At 47.2% G+C, this 19,460-nt stretch overlaps 1 protein-coding gene across 3 annotated transcripts in view; it reads right to left on the bottom strand.

Moving 5' to 3' along the window:
- Positions 1 to 19,460, bottom strand: part of LOC142304183 (adhesion G protein-coupled receptor E3-like) — a 125,369-nt gene that overhangs the window by 43,127 nt on the left and 62,782 nt on the right. For all 3 annotated transcript variants that reach the window (XM_075346308.1, XM_075346309.1, XM_075346310.1), the window contains 5 exons: positions 12,282 to 12,392; positions 12,011 to 12,198; positions 10,059 to 10,220; positions 9,643 to 9,837; positions 1,815 to 2,050 (listed from right to left, as the gene is read on the bottom strand). In XM_075346308.1, coding sequence (XP_075202423.1) covers positions 1,815 to 2,050; positions 9,643 to 9,837; positions 10,059 to 10,220; positions 12,011 to 12,198; positions 12,282 to 12,392 — 892 coding nt within the window. The remainder of the gene's footprint in view (positions 1 to 1,814; positions 2,051 to 9,642; positions 9,838 to 10,058; positions 10,221 to 12,010; positions 12,199 to 12,281; positions 12,393 to 19,460) is intronic.

The raw sequence follows: 19,460 nt of genomic DNA, 5'->3' as shown, positions 1-19,460 counted from the left end.
ACCGTGGTCGCAGCGGTCGCGATTGCGACCAGGCCTCGGAGGTCAGCGGCCCGCGGCCGCCCGGCAGATCAGCAGCCAGCTCCTTTCTGTGAGAGGAGCTGCGCTGTTCTGCACCAGACCATGCGGCGGCTGCTATATGACCCAGTCGCCGCTGCTGACACCGGGCACCCCCTGTCTGGCGTCACCGCGCTCCCGTCTCTCACCGCGCTCCCGTCTCTCACCGCGCTCCCGTCTCTCACCGCGCTCCCGTCTCTCACCGCGCTCCCGTCTCTCACCGCGCTCCCGTCTCTCACCGCGCTCCCGTCTCTCACCGCGCTCTGCTTTGATATTGCATAGAGTGGCCGGTGCCGCTCTATGCATCATCAGTCTTCCCCTGTGTCTGCACGGTGACATCCCTCCTGTGCGACTGCTGTGTGTGGTGAGAGCACAGAGCACAGGAGGACGCCGACCGGAGCCACAGGGGAACGATGACAGAAGTGAGGACGGACAGCGGTGAAACAAGTAGAGGTGAGGACAGAACTGCAGTGGAAGGAGGAGAGGTGAGTACTTGTTTTTTTAATTTTTTTTTTTATAAATCAGTGAGTACACGGGGAGGCTGGCTGCAGGACACATGGAGTCCTTGGGGAGGCACTGGCTGCAGGACACATGTAGTCCTTGGGGGGGCCCTGGCTGCAGGACACATGGAGTCCTTGGGGGGGCCCTGGCTGCAGGACACATGGAGTCCTTGGGGGGGCCCTGGCTGCAGGACACATGGAGGCCCTGGGAGGTGCTGGTTGCAGGACACATGGAGTCCTTGCGGGGGAAATTGGTTGCAGGACACATGGAGTCCTGGGGGGGGGGGCATGAGGCTGGCTGCATGACTCATGGAGGCCTGGTAAGGGGCTTGCTGCATGACACATGGAGACCCTGGGGGGGCTGGCTGCATGACACATGGAGGTCTCTGGGGCTGCATGATACATGGAGGTCTATGGGGCTGCATAATAAACATGAAGGGCACCTTATACATGGACTATATAAGTGCATTGTACATGGAGGAGTATGGGGCTGCATAATACAATATGAAGGTTTATGGGGCTGCATTGTAATACATATAGAACTATGGGGGCTACATTATAATATATGGAGGCTACTTTATATATGGAGGACTATGGGGGTGCATTATAAAACATGGAGGACTGTGGTGCAGTATAATACATGGAGAACTATGGGGTGAATTAAAATACATGGAGGACTATGGGAAATGCATTATAATACATGGAGGACTATGGAAGGGTATTCTAATATATGAAGGGTTATGTGGGACCCTTTATACTATATGGAAGGCTATATGGGGCCATTATAGTTTTTGAAGAACTATATACGAGGGGGGACAAAGATACAAACATGGGATGGGAACATTTTATGCTGAGGAAAAAAGGCTCTTTCCCTCAGCACCCAGATTTCCCATGCTCTGATATGGGAAAGCTGGGTGCTGAGGGAATGATGTATAGCAGAGCATGGGAAAGCTGGGTGCCGAGGACAAGATGGATATCAGAACATGGGAAAGCTGTGTGCTGAGGGTAAGAGCCAAGTGTCAGCATCATAATCCTGTACCCCGAGTGTCAGTGTCATTATCCCGTACCCTAAGTGTCGGTGCACGTACAGGGGGGGCCCCGGTACAAATTTTGCACCAGGGCCCATCAAATTCTAGTTACGCCACTGATGGGGACACTGCACGGTTTGTTCAGACACTCATAATTGTCTACCAGAAACATTTATCAGGGTCATTGGCTTTATTTCATCTGAATTTCTCTAGATTGAGGGATGGAACTTACTGTGTCTTTTCCCCATAACGATCTGGATATAATGATACTGATATAATTGTTATGATGACAGGGATTCCAAACCCAATCAGACAGACAAATGGGAAATGTGAGCGTTGAGAGTTCATATAATTCACAGCTTGCAGGTTTCGGACAGTCAGGAACAGAAGGATGCTTTCCAGAGTCATCCAGCAGAATGCACAGAGGAAGAGGAACTGCAGACTGCCCGCAATCACAGCGCAGAGGATCTGAAATAAAGAACATTGGGGTTAGGCTCTTTTCTCATTTGCATGTCTGGTTTTCTGTTTTGTCCTTGAAACAGAAAACCAAAAAATTATGAAGAGGTTTTGTCTTGTGAGATTGACGGACGCTATTGACTAAAGCCTGCTTTACATGGTATGATCTATTGTGCAATTGCACGAGCGATCGTACCCGTCCCCGTCATTTGTGCGTCACGGGCAATTAGTTGCCTGTGACGCACAAAGTCGGTAACCCCCATCACATGTACTTACCTCCCGGACGACCTCGCTGTGGGTGACGAACATCCTCTTCCTGAAGGGGGAGGGACGTTCGGCGTCACAGCGACGTCACACAGCGGCCGGCCAATAGAAGCGGAGGAGCGGAGATGAGCGGGACGTAACATCCCGCCCACCTCCTTCCTTCCGCATTGCCAGCGGCTGCAGGTAAGCTGTGTTCATTGTTCCCGGGGTGTCACACAGAGCGATGTGTGCTGCCCCGGGTACGATGAACAACCGGCGCACAGAAGAAGAAACGACTTTTTGAAAATGAGTGATGTGTCAACGAGCTACGATAAGGTGAGAATTTTTGCTCGTTCACAGTCGCTCGTAGCTGTCACACGCTAATATATATCAAACGATGCCGGATGTGCGTCACTTACGACGTGACCCCGCCGACATATCGCCCGATATATCGTACCGTGTGACGCCGGCTTTATACTTTGGTCTGTTAAGTTCTCTTATTCTAGCCATGATTTTACCAAAGCAAATGAATAGATTCTTCAATGCAGATATAATCCTAAAATGGTAAAATATATGGAATGAGCCTATAATCAACTATAGTCAATTTTCCAACATGGTTTGAGAACAAAAACGAGGTCCTACAATGTTAACATGACTCTCATACAACCTAAAGTAGTTGTCCAGCATACAAAGCACACGTCTGCAACTTAGCTCCATCTTCCAGTAACAGCATCGAATGGAGTTTGCTCTGATCGCTGCTGTCTAACCATTTAAATTCAGCAGTCGATCACTGACAGCGACATTTAAATGGTGTGACAGCCAGTGCACGCATGCACTTTAATTGCCATATATACTGTAGAAGATGCAATTAAAAGACCCATAAGGTTTATCTCGAGATGCTCCTCATCCCCATTGTTAGTTGAGGCCTAATGGAGGACAATAATACCCTCCCTAACTGAGGAGGAGTGGGGTGAGAACTTGAACTCCCCGCAGTATGTTTCACCGCCAAGCTAATCCAAATGTATGTTATTATTATTATTATTACTATTTATTATTATAGCGCCATCAATTCCATGGCACTTTACATGTGAAAGGGGTATACATAATAGAGCCAAGTCCAATAATCATAAACAATACAAGACAGTAAATCCACAAACAAAGTCAATAATTTAGGAGCCATTATCATAGCATGAAACACATAATCTTCCTTTGTACCTTATAGGAACAGTCTTTCTGACATTATAGGTCCATTCTCTTCCATTCAGCCTGGCATCATGGCCGACACATTTGAGTCATCCATTCCCCTTTTGGCTTGAGGTAAGAGTCTCACTCACTGGGACCCAGTCACTAGTGGTATCACTGGACTCTGCTTGTCTAATGTCTGTTACCTTGGCATCCTGTTTGCCCAGGCCTATACTAAGTATCCTCCAGCAGACCTTTCTGCGGTAGAGGTCCCCCATTCTTGACATGAACTGGCTTCAGCTGCCACTCGTACATGTGTCTGCCTGCTTCTTTAGGGTTCATGGTGTCTCACTGTCAAAAGTCTACTTATTGGGATAATTTGCAACCATTAGCTGCATTCCAAGCTATTGAGCAACCTGTATGTCCAATCTATTCACTAATCAGTCCCTAACTGACTAATCTAAGATGGAGTTAGCCTGTTCCCTGAGACTGACTTCTTCCCTTGTGGGGTGTTCCCACATCTTAGCTGTTTCCTTCCTACATTCATCCTGTTGCTAAGCAGATTCTAATATTTACGTCTACGAGCACAACCTAGAACCAGCCACTAGGTGGCCACACATACTCTATGCATAAACACATTACATACACAATATACAGTGTGTCCACCCATATTCTGTCCACCGCCACTAACTTGAGAACTGTGGCAGCTATAGGCATAGAAGTGGTGTCTAGGTATAGTAAAGTATCCATGTGCTACGCAATGAAACCACCTATAGCGCCACCTGGTGGAAAACAACGGAGTCAGCATTTTTATCTTGAAAATGGAACGAGAGAGAGAAAAAAAGTGAATTACAAAGTTGTAGGGCATCATCAATTCAATAAGAATCCATACCTTGCATACAGAAATGCTATGATTAGAATGTGTAAAACTCACAAGGCTGTGGACGTGAAGTAATACCTCATGGAGACCTTCCTACAAGTCATTGGGTATGGTGGCTGTGTGGAGTGGCCTCCGCTCACCTGACCTGGCCCCATTGGACTTCTTTCTGTGAGATCACATCAAACAACAGGTGTATGCGGCCCCTCCACCAACATTGCAGGACGTATGACGACATACTACAGATGCTTGTGCAAACTTTTCACCTACCATATTGTACAACATGCAGCAAGATACAGTATGCTGTCCAGAGTCCAGATGTGCATTGCAGCTGACGGTGGCCACTTTGAGCATCAAAGTTAAAAATAGCGCCATATGCGTGACCAGCATTCAATGTTTTTGGGGGGGGTCGTGGCTTTCATATCATAGCATTTCTGTATGCAAGGTGTCGATTCGTATTGAATTGATGATGCCCTACAATTTTTTAATTCACTTTTTTTCTCTATCTTGTTCCGTTTTCGAGATAAAAATGCTAACTCCATTGTTTTCCACCAGGTGGCGCTATAGGTGGTTTCATTGTGTTGTCTTTACTATACCTAGACACCACTTCTATGCCTATACCTGCCGCCGTTCTCAAGTTAATGACGGTGGACAGGATATGGATGGACACACTGTATACATAGACAGAGTTCACACTCTCTAAAACATCGCAGTTGTTGTCTGCAAAGCAGGAGCATATGGTATAGTCCATCGTTCCCCCCCCCCCCTCTTACATGTATATAGTCACTGCTACCTCACACCTAGCAGGGTATACAAAAAAGGTAGATCTACCAATTGTGAATTGCTATAGGTGTAGGGAGGAGGCGACAGTCAGATGTTCTACACTTAATGTGGAGCATTGCCCTCCTATTGGAAACTTTTGAAAAGTGGGCATAGTTATCCTCACCAATATATTACAATCTCCTGTACCACTGTCTCCTAAAGTTTGTTTATTAGGAATCCTAGATGCTGAGACCTTGCCTCCAAACTCTCACACTCTTCTCAGGGAAACATTGTTTTTAGCCTGTAAGGTTCTTGTCACGGTCGTCTTCCTTTGACAGGCTCAGGCTCTGAGTCTCTTATTAGCATCTGAGACTACACATTAAATGTTTTTTCCGTTTGGCATGCTCGGGGCTAATGTCAGTTTTCTTGCTAGCAGCAAGCTCATTACAACTGCTCAGGTATTCTGCTGATGACCACTCCCAACCTGGATAAATACCCTCTGCTCCCAGCAGAGGGTGCCGGTTATTCAGAATTCATTCTGGAGGTTGGTCTTGAGCTGGAAGGAGGTGTTTGATGATGTCACCGCCGCCACTGCTGCTGTTGTCATCTTCACTTGTTTGATGTGGATGTACCCTGTTAGTTACCTTTCCCTAACTTTATTTACCCCTATACACCTCCCTCTAGTTCCCCTGGTGTTAGTTTTTGGGGTGTGTGAGCTTTGTTGTACCCTGTCTGTGTTGTTTGTTGGTGGGGTTTTGTGACTAGTGTCCCGGCCTGACCCTTGGGTGGTGGGTGTGGAAGGTGTTACATCAGGGTCTTGGACAAGAGATAGGAACACGGTGGGGGCCCAGACCTCACTATCATCGAGTGTATCTCTGGGTTGAGGGTCAGCTCAGGGTCCTATCTAATCTGTGGGCCAGCTTAGGGGTCCCTATCCAGTCACATCACAGTCACCAGTGTGACAGTTATTGCCATACGATGGATGGATAGAAGACTCCAGCGGATTTCACACTGGGTCAATATATTACATATTGCAGCTTCCTATAAGAGGGTGTGGTTTACTGTATACTGTAGAGTAGACATTATCTTCAAGAATGTAATATGACATGGAAGCCTTGATTTGATTGCTCCTTAACTAATGTTAGTCCCCAGGCAATGAGGTATCTTATGCCTTTCGATAAGATATTAGCCATAGTATGTTAATGGCAAGATTAACTTTGCAAAACAGTATTAATGAGCAATGAGTTTATGATGTAATCTTATATTGTATAAAATCAAGCACCACAATTGGGGTTGTATAGGTGCACTCTCTAAAAAAAAATACAATATTAAGCAACCAAAATGCTGTATGTATCCATGAATAGAATTGCTAAAAATTTCAGCTGGCCATACAAAAGCCAAACCCTTACACAGGTTCATCGATGGAAAACGTTATGGGCCACAGATTTTTATTTTAAAAAACACCTTTTTTTTTTTTTTAAATTTCCCCAAATAAAAGTATACAGCTGCTTCTCAATAAATTAGAATATCCTCAAAGTTAATTTATTTCAGTAATTAAATACAAAAAGGGAAATGCATATATTATATAGAGTCATTACACACAGAGGGATCCATTTCAAGTATTTATTTCTGTTAATGTTGATGATTATGACTTACAGCCAATGAAAACCAAAAGTCATTATCTCAGAAAATTAGAATAATTACCACAAAACACCTGCAAAGACTTCCTAAGCATTTAAAATGGTCCCTTAGTTTGGTTCAGTAGGCTACACAATCATTAGGAAGACTGCTGACTTGACAGCTGTTCAGAAGGCAGTCAATAACACACTCTACAAGGAGGGTAAGCCACAAAAGATCATTGCTAAAGAAGCCATAATCATCAACATTAACAGAAATAAACACTTGAAATAGATCCCTCTGTGTGTAATGACTCTATATAATATATAGGAATAGATCCTTCTGTGTGTAATGACTCTATATAATATATAGGAATAGATCCCTCTGTGTAATGACTCTATATAATATATAGGAATACTGTAGATCCTTCTGTGTATAATGACTCTATATAATATATAGGAATAGATCCTTCTGTGTGTAATGACTCTATATAATATATAGGAATAGATCCCTCTGTGTGTAATGACTCTATATAATATATAGGAATAGATCCCTCTGTGTGTAATGACTCTATATAATATATAGGAATACTGTAGATCCTTCTGTGTGTAATGACTCTATATAATATAAAGGAATAGATCCTTCTGTGTGTAATGACTCTATATAATATATAGGAATAGATTCCTCTGTGTGTAATGACTCTATATAATATATAGGAATAGATCCCTCTGTGTGTAATGACTCTATATAATATATAGGAATACTGTAGATCCTTCTGTGTGTAATGACTCTATATAATATAAAGGAATAGATCCTTCTGTGTGTAATGACTCTATATAATATAAAGGAATAGATCCTTCTGTGTGTAATGACTCTGTATAATATATAGGAATAGATCCCTCTGTGTGTAATGACTCTATATAATATATAGGAATAGATCCCTCTGTGTGTAATGACTCTATATAATATATAGGAATACTGTAGATCCTTCTGTGACTCTATATAATATAAAGGAATAGATCCTTCTGTGTGTAATGACTCTATATAATATATAGGAATAGATCCCTCTGTGTGTAATGACTCCATATAATATACGCGTTTCCATTTTTGTATTGAATTACTGAAATATATTAACTTTTTGAGGATATTCTAATTTATTAAGATGCACTTGTACATGTTTGGTAACCCTGTAATCACTATGACCTGGGAAATTAAGTTTCCTCGTCGTTTTTACCACACTATGAATACTGGAAAAAGTGGAAAAGCACAGCATAAAGAAGGTGAAATTTTGTTGTTTTCACCAAATAGTAAAATGAATGTTCAAATTCAAAGCCACAACTTATCCTGCAAAAAAAAAAAGGGCAGTCATATGGCTACGTGGATGGAAAAATGGATGACTCTTGGAAAAATGGGAAGAGAAAAATATAAGCACAAAACAAACTAATTAGCTGATCGTAAAGGGGTAAAAAAGTTGGCTACTTTCTGCTCATATTCAGGAAATACCATGAAGGTGTAATGACGTAATGTCACGAGAGTACCACGATGGAAAGTGGTCCCTCCGATTTCTGGTGTCAGGAGATCACAGCGCAGGGCTTCATACACACGTGCTCAGGTTAACACTGCTAGCTGTGCAGATTCTCCTTTATCCAGTGCTACTAGGGTTAAGTAGATCCTCTGGCTCCTAAACCTCTGAATGAAAAGTGTAGGCAACTGTTCTCTATTGCTAATTAGCACTGCTATAAAGACTTCCCTCCTAGCCCTGTTAAATTGCTGGTGATAGTTTCTGCTTTACTTGCCTCTAGAGCAGTGGTTCTCAACTCCAGTCCTCAAGACCCACCAAAAGATCATGTTTTCAGGTTTTCCTCATGCAGGCTTTCAGGATTTCCTTAAGGTTGCACAAGTGATGGAATTATTCCCTGTCTAATATCGAGGAAAACCTGAAAACATGATCTGTTAATGGGTCTTGAGGACTGGAGTTGAGAAACACTGCTCTAGAGGGAACCTGTGAGCTGAGGACCAAGAATCCATTCTGAGAATATATGCTGTGTGAAAATTGTGTTGTTTTACCTTCCATAGTCCTTTTGGGTTTTCCCTCCTTGTCCAATCCTCATTATTACCTCTTGTTGTTGGCGTTCTTTCTATGATTGCGGTTTATTTTACCCCTGTCTGTCTAATCCTCTCTGTGTCTCCAATGTAGAGCAAGACTAGCCTTCCTGCTGCCCTGCGCACTATACAGGGCTGAGCCCAGGGAAAGGCAGGGATAGGCACTTGGTTGGTGACGGGGTAAAATAACCCCTATAGGGAGTGCGGGGATCAGCCTCAGGAGAGTTTAGGATGTGACCCTGCTCCACTTTCCCTAGCGCCAGGGCCTACCATTGTATTGTGCACCGTGTGTCGCGTCACTCACCGACGGTTCCCATGTACCTGGCGGAGCCCTGGTAGTCACTGCATGACACATGAACACTTGAAAACTTCAGGTACGCACAGTGAAGCCCCCTGGATGCCCATCATATAAACGAATTTAAAACATCTCAACGCCATGGTTGAGTCTTCTTCTGCCACTCCCATCTCAGGATTCAGCTGGTGCCATCTTGGAAAGCGCGAGTGCAGCAGCTAGTTTACATGCACATCAGTAGACATTCAAGGGGCCTCACCTTGAAGGATACGATTAATCCTGAAGCATTTCAGGGCATTTTATGCCACTACACATCAGTGAATGGTATTTTTGCAGTATGAGGAAAAAGTAGCCAACCCCTTTAAAGGGAAAAAGGCTGAGTTGCAAAAACCACATACAACCTGTGGAAAGGTGAGGTGGGTTTTAGGAAACAAGTCATATAAATCCATCTTTAAGGCCTAAAGGAGAAAAAACAGAATCTCTTGCCAGATCTAGAAGACCTGTAGTACTTTGTGGAGCCATAATTACCTTATTCTGGGTTTGTTGAAGACCCACCAAAACGAGAAATTGGCCCAAGAACAGACAACCACAAAGAACCGTTAGAACAGAGGTGTGAGCGCTTCTTAGAGACCGACATAGGACGAGGGTGAGAAAAGAGAGACACAAGCAGACAAGAGATATACTCAGGCCGATGATAGAGATGATTCTTAAGCCAGTGTCCACCTAGAGATAAGAAAAAAAGCCTTAGAATTCAAAGCCAAGGAAGACATTGTGCTTCTTTTGATATGGGGAATTGGGGAATTTGGGGAATACTTCAACAGCCCTGCGATAAGGCATTAGGTGGGATTATTACACATTACACAGATGGTCTGGTGTCAACAGGCAGCATAATTACCCCTAAATAAGAATTAATAGGTAAAAAGTCAGCATCATATTTATATCACCTCAATTTCAGTGGGCGCCATAATGACAGCAAATGTGGAGAGATGTGTGCAGCGACAAAGTGTACTGTTCTCCTCCTTTAACTGCTGAGTTTCACATCCTTGGGTTGACCAACTTTTGGAGTCCCAAAATACGCATCGTGGAGTATAGTTTGATTTTAGAGGCTATATGGAAAAAAAAGGTGTCTATAGGTTACATACAGTTATTTAGCATCTCATTGCTGATTTTATGGAACAATAATCTCTAGTGAATATGATTTCTAAGTGGCTCGTCTATTAATTAGATAAACTTGCACAATTCATCGATGTATTCCCATCTAGTAGCCATGACCAGCTCCAAAACAAATTTTCTTTGCAATGAAAGGACATTGTCACTTCCAGGCTATGGAGGAACTAACCCTAATGCATTCACGATCTCCAAGATCTTTCCTGAAGACCATCTTAGTTATCTGGACTAAAGTAGATAATTCCACTATATGATTATAAATGACTTCCAAGTCAGGCTTTCCTAAAATCTAATCAAACATGAGGGCCCAGGTACAAATGCATATTATTGCTCTGCACAACCTTATTTGTGTGGAGCCACAATTCAGTACCTTTAGGCCGGCGTCACTCGGGACGATATATTGTGCGATCGCATGAGCGATCGCACCCGCCCCCGTCGTTTGTGCGTCACGGGCAATTTGTTGCCCGTGGCGCTTAAAGTCGTTTACCCCCGTCACATGTACTTACCTTCCAAACGACCTCGCTGTGGGCTGCGAACATCCTCTTCCTGAAGGGGGAGGGACGTCCTTGCGTCACAGCGACGTCACACAGCGGCCGCCCAATAGAAGCGGAGGGGCGGAGATGAGCGGGACGTAACATCCCACCCACCTCCTTCCTCCGCATTGCCGGCGGGACACAGGTAAGCTGTGTTCGTCGTTCCCGGGGTGTCACATGGAGTGATGTGTGCTGCCACGGGAACGACGAACAACCGGCGCGCAGAAGGAGGAACGACTTTATGAAAATGATCGACGTGTCAACGGGCAACGATAAGGTGAGTATTTTTGCTCATTCACAGTCGTTCATAGCTGTCACATGCTCCAATATCTCTAACGATGCCGGATGTGCATCACGGAATCTGTGACCCCGATGACATATCGCCCGATATATCATAGCGTGTGACGTCGGCCTTAGACTTTCATATTGGCCTAAAGAGCCTCCCATAGCAATATATCCAGTGTAGAATAACCCTAGGACATATAGCCGAACAGAGTATCATACAGTGGCAAATTGTGATGCTAGACACTACGAGCAGGATGAATGGAAGGATAGTCAGACAAGCCGGGATCACAAGCCAGGAGGTAAAGTATAAGATTCAGGGAGCAGACAGAGACGTGGTCAGGAAGGGGTCTGAGGTCAGAAGCTGGGAGGTAGTGTATAAGGCTGAGGGAGCAGACAGAGACGTGGTCAGGAAGAGGTCCGAGGTCAAAAGCCAAGATCAGAACACTTCCACCAAACAGTAGCCACGAGCACACTGAGCAAACAGGAAGAACGACTGGCGAAGTACAGGCAGAGCAAGCTCAGTAAAGAAATAGAGCAATCACCAGGAATGAGGCGCATCTGTGAAAGCACCTCCCACAACCAGCGTGGACCCTAGTGCTGAAAGACAATCTGTCAGCAAGTGCACAAGACACATAGCAGAGCATTTTGAAATGCAAAATGCTCCACACAGCGAAACCGTGACACACATGATATGGCTATGGCTCTGTAGTAAGGAGGTGCAGTGATTCCATGTGCTCTGTGTAGCCATTTTGCACACAACTTTGCCATGAGCATGGGGCCAAAAACAAATAGAAGCCAAGTATAATTTCTCCAAATCAGCCTTGCGTATGAATACTATATAAATCAAGGCAATAAATGTTATCCACCAACTAGCATGACATAAAGATGTTTTGGAAATTTCTTGTACTGACCATCAGATTTTTCAAAGTGAAGTTCACTGGAGCGCCAAGGTTCTCTGTATTGTCACTTGTGATAGCGCCACCAACCACTGGGGAGATAATTTCTTCTCTAGTTCTACTATCAGAATTTCCAAAAGCTGCAAGAATGCTGCCATTTAGCCTGGCGTTGAGACCTTTGTATGAGATAAATATGGCTCCACCTGATAAGCACATACATATGGCGGAATAAACATATGATCAAGTAATGCAACTGTAAAATCATTACAGTCAACTCCAGACTTACCACCTTTGAAGTTCACAAGTGAACACGGTACGTCCATACTATTTTTATCAACTTCTAAGATAATGGAAGATCCTTTATCACAATGCTCATGAGAAACCTTCATCTCCGCCTCTACAGGAGATAAAAAAAAGAGGGACGTCATATGATTATTTGGGTGTATTGGTCATACGTGTAGGTGCTATGTCGTACTCTCTAAGATATTACTAGACTTCCTATAATATTAGTCAACAAAGCACCAACATACACTCTGTGGACACCTACATATTACAGTTAAAGGAGCTTTCATGACATTCCACTCTAAATCCATGATCATTAATATGGAGTTGGTCCCCCCACCCCTCCCCCAGACGTTTACATGAAAACAAAGATTTCTGCAAGATTTTGGAGGTGTAGGTGACAACATTTGCCAATTCACCCAGAAGACTAATGGTGAGATCAGACACTGATGTTGGAGAATATGTCTTGGCTCACAATCTTCATTCTACACTGTGTGCATAATTATTAGGCAAATGAGTATTTTGATCACATGATAATTTTTATACATGTTGTCCTACTCCAAGCTGTATAGGCTTGAGAGCCAACTACCAACTAAGTAAATCAGGCAATGTGCATCTCTGTAATGAGGAGGGGTGTGGTGTAATGACATCAACACCCTATATAATGGGTGCTTAATTATTAGGCAACTTCCTTTCCTTTGGCAAAATGGGTCAGAAGAGAGATTTGACGGGCTCTGAAAAGTCCAAAATTGAGGGATGTCTTGCAGAGGGATGCAGCAGTCTTGAAATTGCCAAACTTTTGAAGTGTGATCACCGAACAATTAAGCGTTTCATTGCAAAAAGCCAACAGGGTCACAAGAAGCGTGTTGGGCAAAAAAGGCGCAAAATAATTACCCATGAATTGAGGATTGACCATATTTGAGAGCTGCAATTTTACTGGAGTATCAAAAAGCACAAGGTGTGCAATACTCAGGGACATGGCCAAGGTAAGGAAGGCTGAAAAACAACCACCTTTGAACAAGAAACATAAGATAAAACGTCCAGACTGAGCCAAAAAATATCTTAAGACTGATTCTTCAAAGGTTTTATGGACTGATGAAATGAGAGTGACTCTTGATGGGCCAGATGGATGGGCCAGAGGCTGGATCAGTAAAGGGCAGAGAGCTCCACTCCGACTCAGATGTCAGCAAGGTGGAGGTGGGGTGCTGGTATGGGCTGGTATCATCAAAGATGAATTTGTGGGACCTTTTCCGGTTGAGGATGGAGTGAAGCTCAACTCCCAGACCTACTGCCAGTTTCTGGAAGACAACTTCTTCAACCAGTGGTACAGGAAGAAGTCAGTATCATTCAAGAAAAACATGATTTTCATGCAGGACAATGCTCCATCCCATGCATCCAACTATTCCACAGTGTGGCTGGCCAGTAAAGGTCTAAAACATGAAAAAATATTGACATAGCCCCCTTGTTCACCTGATCTGAACCCCATAGAGAACCTGTGGTCCCTCTTAAAATGTGAGATCTACAGGGAGGGAAAACATTACACCTCTTGGAACAGTGTCTGGAGCCTGTGGTGGCTGCTGCACGCAATGTTGATCGTAAACAGATCAAGCAACTGACAGAATCTATGGATCGTAGGCTGTTGAGTGTCATCATAAAGAAAGGTAGCTATATTGGTCACTAATTTTTGGGGGTTTTGTTTTTGCATGTCAGAAATGTTTATTTCTAAATTTTGTGCAGTTATATTGGTTTACCTGGTGGAAATAAACAAGTGAGATGGGAATATATTTGGTTTTTATTAAGTTGCCTAATGATTCTGCACAGTAATAGTTACCTGCAAAAACAGATATCCTCCTAAGATAGCCAAATCTAAAAAACCTGACTCCAACTTCCAAAAATATTAAGCTTTGATATTTATGAGTCTTTTGGGTTGATTGAGAACATAGTTGTTGATCAATAATAAAAAAAATCCTCTAAAATACAACTTGCCTAATAATTCTGCACACGGTGTAGTTCTCAAAGTTGTTGGATAGGTTTGACAGTCATATTCTTCCACACCAAAGTCATCCAATCTTCCCTTTAAGGGCCGCTTTCATATTGCATTATTACCTACGTTCTGTGGTCCCGTTGTGGTCTCTGTCCAAACCCCCCAACAAAACAGGTTTTGGATGCATGTGCCGACAGGGCCATTTACTGTAATGGTGCAGACGGAGTCACCGTGCGCTCTGTCTTGCACCATTTTCGGGCGTATATGCTTTCTGCAGGCGGACACCCAGAAACAGTCTACTACGTTTGGGTGTCTGCCTGCAGAAAGCGTATAAGGCCGAAAATGGTGCAAGACAGAGCGCACGGTGACTTCGTCTGCACCATTAAAGTCAATGGCCCTGTCAGAGCATGCATCTGAAACCTGTTTTGTGAGGGGTTCGGATGGAAATTCTGACGGGACCAGTGAATGTAGGTAATAATGCAGTGTGAAAGTGTGGCGCCCCTGACCTGGTCAGGCACCACTGAGTACTGCACCCATGCTGGGGACAGTACAATACAGGTAATCCAGAAGGCTGACCGGGGTGTGGTACACAGGCGCATAGTGATCAGGTCTCACACATGTACCTTTGAGAGGACCCCTGGGGATCCCAGGAGGGGGAAAAGCCTTCACCTCCACTGGAATAGTGGAGGGGGCCAAAAGCCTCCATCTCCTCTCAAGGGGTGTGGTAAGAGAGTCTGGTTGCTAGGTGGCGTAGGCAAGAACAGGAGAGGAGGGGCAGTGAGCCAGTGCAGTGTAGAGTTCAGGGAGCTCGAGTGAGGAGCAGACCCCTGGGGCTGTGCAGTCTGACAGCGCCCGCGCAGTGGCTACCGACGGGGGAGAACGGTCAACTAGGGGTGCTACCCGAAACCCATCTCAGCTAGAGAGAGAGCACGGAGTGGGAAGTAAGGAGACTGCTAGGGAGTACCAGGCCCAAACGGGCGGCAGATCCCGGTGCGGGGATAGATTCAACTTTCCTTGCTAAACCTGCCGGTGTGGGGCTCTCAAAGCCCACGCCACAACACCACAAAAGCCGCAGCCACGTAGCCACAGTTAGGGCCCATAGTTCGCAGGAGGCAAGCAGCTGGAGTGATCTGGTCCAGGCGACAAGCAAACGGCAACTGAAGGGGAGTGAGGCTTCAGCAACTTCCCTGGGTGACCCCCATAGGGACTCAAAGTCGGGGTTGCCCCAAACCAAAAAGGGCTAAGGAAGGCGAGTTGGTAGTCACCCTCACAAGTCAGCCTGAAGGACACCTGGTTCCCACTTGGTTCATCCCAGCTTCGCCCGGGTTACTCACTGTGCCACCTTTTGTGAGTAAAAACCCTGAAAGACATCCTGCTTGTGTGGAGTCATTCTGCGCCTTGTAGTTCTACACATCTCCACAGGGCCCTGGGGCTTGCCTCACTCTCAGGAGGCTACTACAACTGACTGCACCCACCATCAGCCCCAGGCATCGCTTAATCTGCAGTGGCGGTCCCCACTGACCGCAATTCTGAGAGTGGCGTCACGACAAACAGAAGATTTCCTACCGGTGACAAGATCCAGCTGCGTGGAGTCCCTGAAGGTAATGCACCGACACTGCATCAGCGGGGCTTCACATCTGGCGTCACGAACAGGATAAGGACTAGACCTGTTCAGACAGGTGACCATGTGCCTGGGCGGTCCGCTTGAAAAATTGGAAGCGCCGCCATATTGCCACCATGAAAAGCGCGCTGAAAAACAACAGCAGCCCGCGCTGGAAGAAGTTACCGCCCACGAACAGGTGTGGCTACCCAGAGATCCCCTGCAGAGTCCTGACCTCGCTAGTGAAGAGAGCGGAAGCGTCCAGAGACGGCGGAGCAGAAGAGAAGCCAGCAGCTTGTTGCTAGAGAAAATGGCGTCTGAGTGCAGAGACCCAGAGCCAGGCTCCGCTGCCTGGTGGTGTCGGGAGCTCGCCGAGTTCTGCGATCAACTGGAAGCCAGGGTCGGAAGGCTGATTAGAGAGGGACGGACGGAGTTTCTGTGGATGACCGCGGCAGTTCAGGCCTACGAGGAGAGGGCCACGCGCCGAGTGCCAGACCGGGTGGTGACGACTCAGACTCCGATGCTGCTACCGATGGGTGAGTCCAGTGTTGCCCCTGCCAGCACGAATACCCCGACCCCTGCTGTCACGCCCGCAGTCCCTGAAGAGGCGCCCGGTGTGGCGACGCTGAGCCAGGCCGCAGCCACGCCAGGTGCGGCCCGCCAAGCCCAGGCCGCCGCAGCGATGCCCTGCTCGGCCCGCAAAGAACCGGCTGCCACCGCGACCCTCATCCGCGCCGCAGGCGTGACGCTGACCCAGGCCGCCGCCATGCTAGGCCCGGCCCGCCGAGACCCCACCGCAGCAGCAACGCTCGTCCGCGCCGCAAGTGAGGTGCTGAACCAGGCCGCAGCCACGCCAGGTGCGGCCCGCCAAGCCCAGATCGCTGCAGCGACGCCCAGCCCAGCCTGCACAGAGCCCACTGCAACAGCGACGCTGATCCAGGCCGCCGCCATGCCAGGCGCGGCCCGCCAAGACCAGGCCGCCGCCATGCCAGGCGCGGCCCGCCAAGACCAGGCCGCCGCCATGCCAGGCGCGGCCCGCCAAGAAAAGACAGACGTACCCTTATTTACCCCGGCCTGTAAGGCCAGAGCAGACACTGCTCCCCAGTCTAAGGAAGTCCCTACTAGGAAATCCCTGGTAGGTGAGGACCCCGCATACTGGCAGCTGAAGGCTGACCTGGAGGCCAAGTTCCCACAGGAGATGGTGGACCGGTACATGCTCCCTCCGCACACCCCCAAGGCAACTCCTGCCGCCACTACGCCAAAGAGTTCCCCGTCCGGGCCTGCCGATGAAAGCCCATCCCCAGCACTGCCACCGAAGGAGTGCTCAGAAGAACTAAGGGGGAGGGGAGGCCAGGAAGCTGAGGAGCTGACCCCGGAGCCACCAGCAGTGGATCCATGCCCAGAGCCGGAGATGTTGCCATATTCCCGCTGGGATGAAGAAGACCTGACACCGTCTGCTGAAGAAGATCTGCCCAAAAGCCTCACCTGGGAGCTTGTAAGCTGTACCCCGCAGAATCCAGTCCGCAAGACACGGCGCCGTAGCAGAACCCAGTCTTTCCCTGCACCGCAGTCTCCAGAGCAGAAAGATGAGATAACGGCCAGAGACCTACAGGAGAAACGGTTCCTGAGAAGAGCCAAAGCCCAGGTCAGAGGACCCCTTTGTAGAGGAGTAGTAGAAGATTTCAGCCTAAAATCAGGATACGGCTTCATAGTAGCACCAGGTATAAAAGAAGGCATTTTTGTCAATAGAAGGGACGTTAGAGCTAATTTGCCCAGAGGACATCCTGGAAGGAACCTAAGGATGGGAGATTCAGTGCAATTTACCATGCATCAAGGAGAAAGAGGCTGGTATGCGCTTGATGTGACACCATGTCCTAAAGAAAAAGAAACAGACACAGAAGAAGAAAGGAAAGACAGAGATAGAGAAAGAACAGAGAAAGAACCTACTGATGAGACTACCACGGATGAGGAAAAAGGTCAAGGAAGCAACAGGTGCCGCAGCCCTACAGGCCCAAGCCCTGGTGAGGAGGAATCCATGTAAATAAAGTAAGAAGTACAGCAGTTGAAAAGTTAAAGTTTTGACCAGTTTGAAGTTTGCAACGTTTTCAAGTTTAAGCAATGTGCCCACATAAACTATTGTGAGAAATGAACCTTAAGGCTATGAACTGGCTATAGCCACAAACTCTCGCAGTGTAAATATTTACACCAGAGGGTACCACCACCAGGGCCAGCCTGTTTAGGGGGCTTGGCTCGTCTGCAACCAGGGGGGCACGTCCATGATGGGGCCTTGGCTCACCTGCAACCAGAGAGCATGCCTGTTTATGGGGCCTGGCTCTCCACCACAAAGAGGGTACCTGGTCAGCACCAACTGTGGAGGCCGCCTCTACATCCTGCCAGAAGAGGCTGAAGGCGCGGATCCACCAGGCCAGGTATACCCTGAAACCACCAGCCCATGAAAGCCGCCTCTACATCCTGCCAGAAGTGGCTGAAGGCGCGGCCAACGGGAGAGGCAGATTGGAGGAAAGGTCTGGGGAAGCGGATGGCCCAGATCTGGTTACCAAGAGGACCGGTGACCTGCCTCCTGAGAGGGTTTTGGGTGGGTTAACGGACTTGTGGGTGGAGGGTGGTGATGTATGGTACCTGGTGATCTTAAAATGTTTTACATGTTTTAATGTTTTATGCATTTTAAAATGTTGTCTTGCAGCCCGAGGACGTGCTGGTGATAACTAAGGGGGAATGTGGCGCCCCTGACCTGGTCAGGCACCACTGAGTACTGCACCCATGCTGGGGACAGTACAATACAGGTAATCCAGAAGGCTGACCGGGGTGTCGTACACAGGCGCATAGTGATCAGGTCTCACACATGTACCTTTGAGAGGACCCCTGGGGATCCCAGGAGGGGTAAAAGCCTTCACCTCCACTGGAATAGTGGAGGGGGCCAAAAGCCTCCATCTCCTCTCAAGGGGTGTGGTAAGAGAGTCTGGTTGCTAGGTGGCGTAGGCAAGAACAGGAGAGGAGGGGCAGTGAGCCAGTGCAGTGTAGAGTTCAGGGAGCTCGAGTGAGGAGCAGACCCCTGGGGCTGTGCAGTCTGACAGCGCCCGCGCAGTGGCTACCGACGGGGGAGAACGGTCAACTAGGGGTGCTACCCGAAACCCATCTCAGCTAGAGAGAGAGCACGGAGTGGGAAGTAAGGAGACTGCTAGGGAGTACCAGGCCCAAACGGGCGGCAGATCCCGGTGCGGGGATAGATTCAACTTTCCTTGCTAAACCTGCCGGTGTGGGGCTCTCAAAGCCCACGCCACAACACCACAAAAGCCGCAGCCACGTAGCCACAGTTAGGGCCCATAGTTCGCAGGAGGCAAGCAGCTGGAGTGATCTGGTCCAGGCGACAAGCAAACGGCAACTGAAGGGGAGTGAGGCTTCAGCAACTTCCCTGGGTGACCCCCATAGGGACTCAAAGTCGGGGTTGCCCCAAACCAAAAAGGGCTAAGGAAGGCGAGTTGGTAGTCACCCTCACAAGTCAGCCTGAAGGACACCTGGTTCCCACTTGGTTCATCCCAGCTTCGCCCGGGTTACTCACTGTGCCACCTTTTGTGAGT

The sequence above is a fragment of the Anomaloglossus baeobatrachus genome, chromosome 4 (assembly GCF_048569485.1).
Source record: "Anomaloglossus baeobatrachus isolate aAnoBae1 chromosome 4, aAnoBae1.hap1, whole genome shotgun sequence".
NCBI classification, from domain to species: domain Eukaryota; kingdom Metazoa; phylum Chordata; class Amphibia; order Anura; family Aromobatidae; genus Anomaloglossus; species Anomaloglossus baeobatrachus.
The sequence above is the reverse complement of the archived record's forward strand: the minus strand, read 5'-3'. Positions and strand labels throughout refer to the sequence as shown.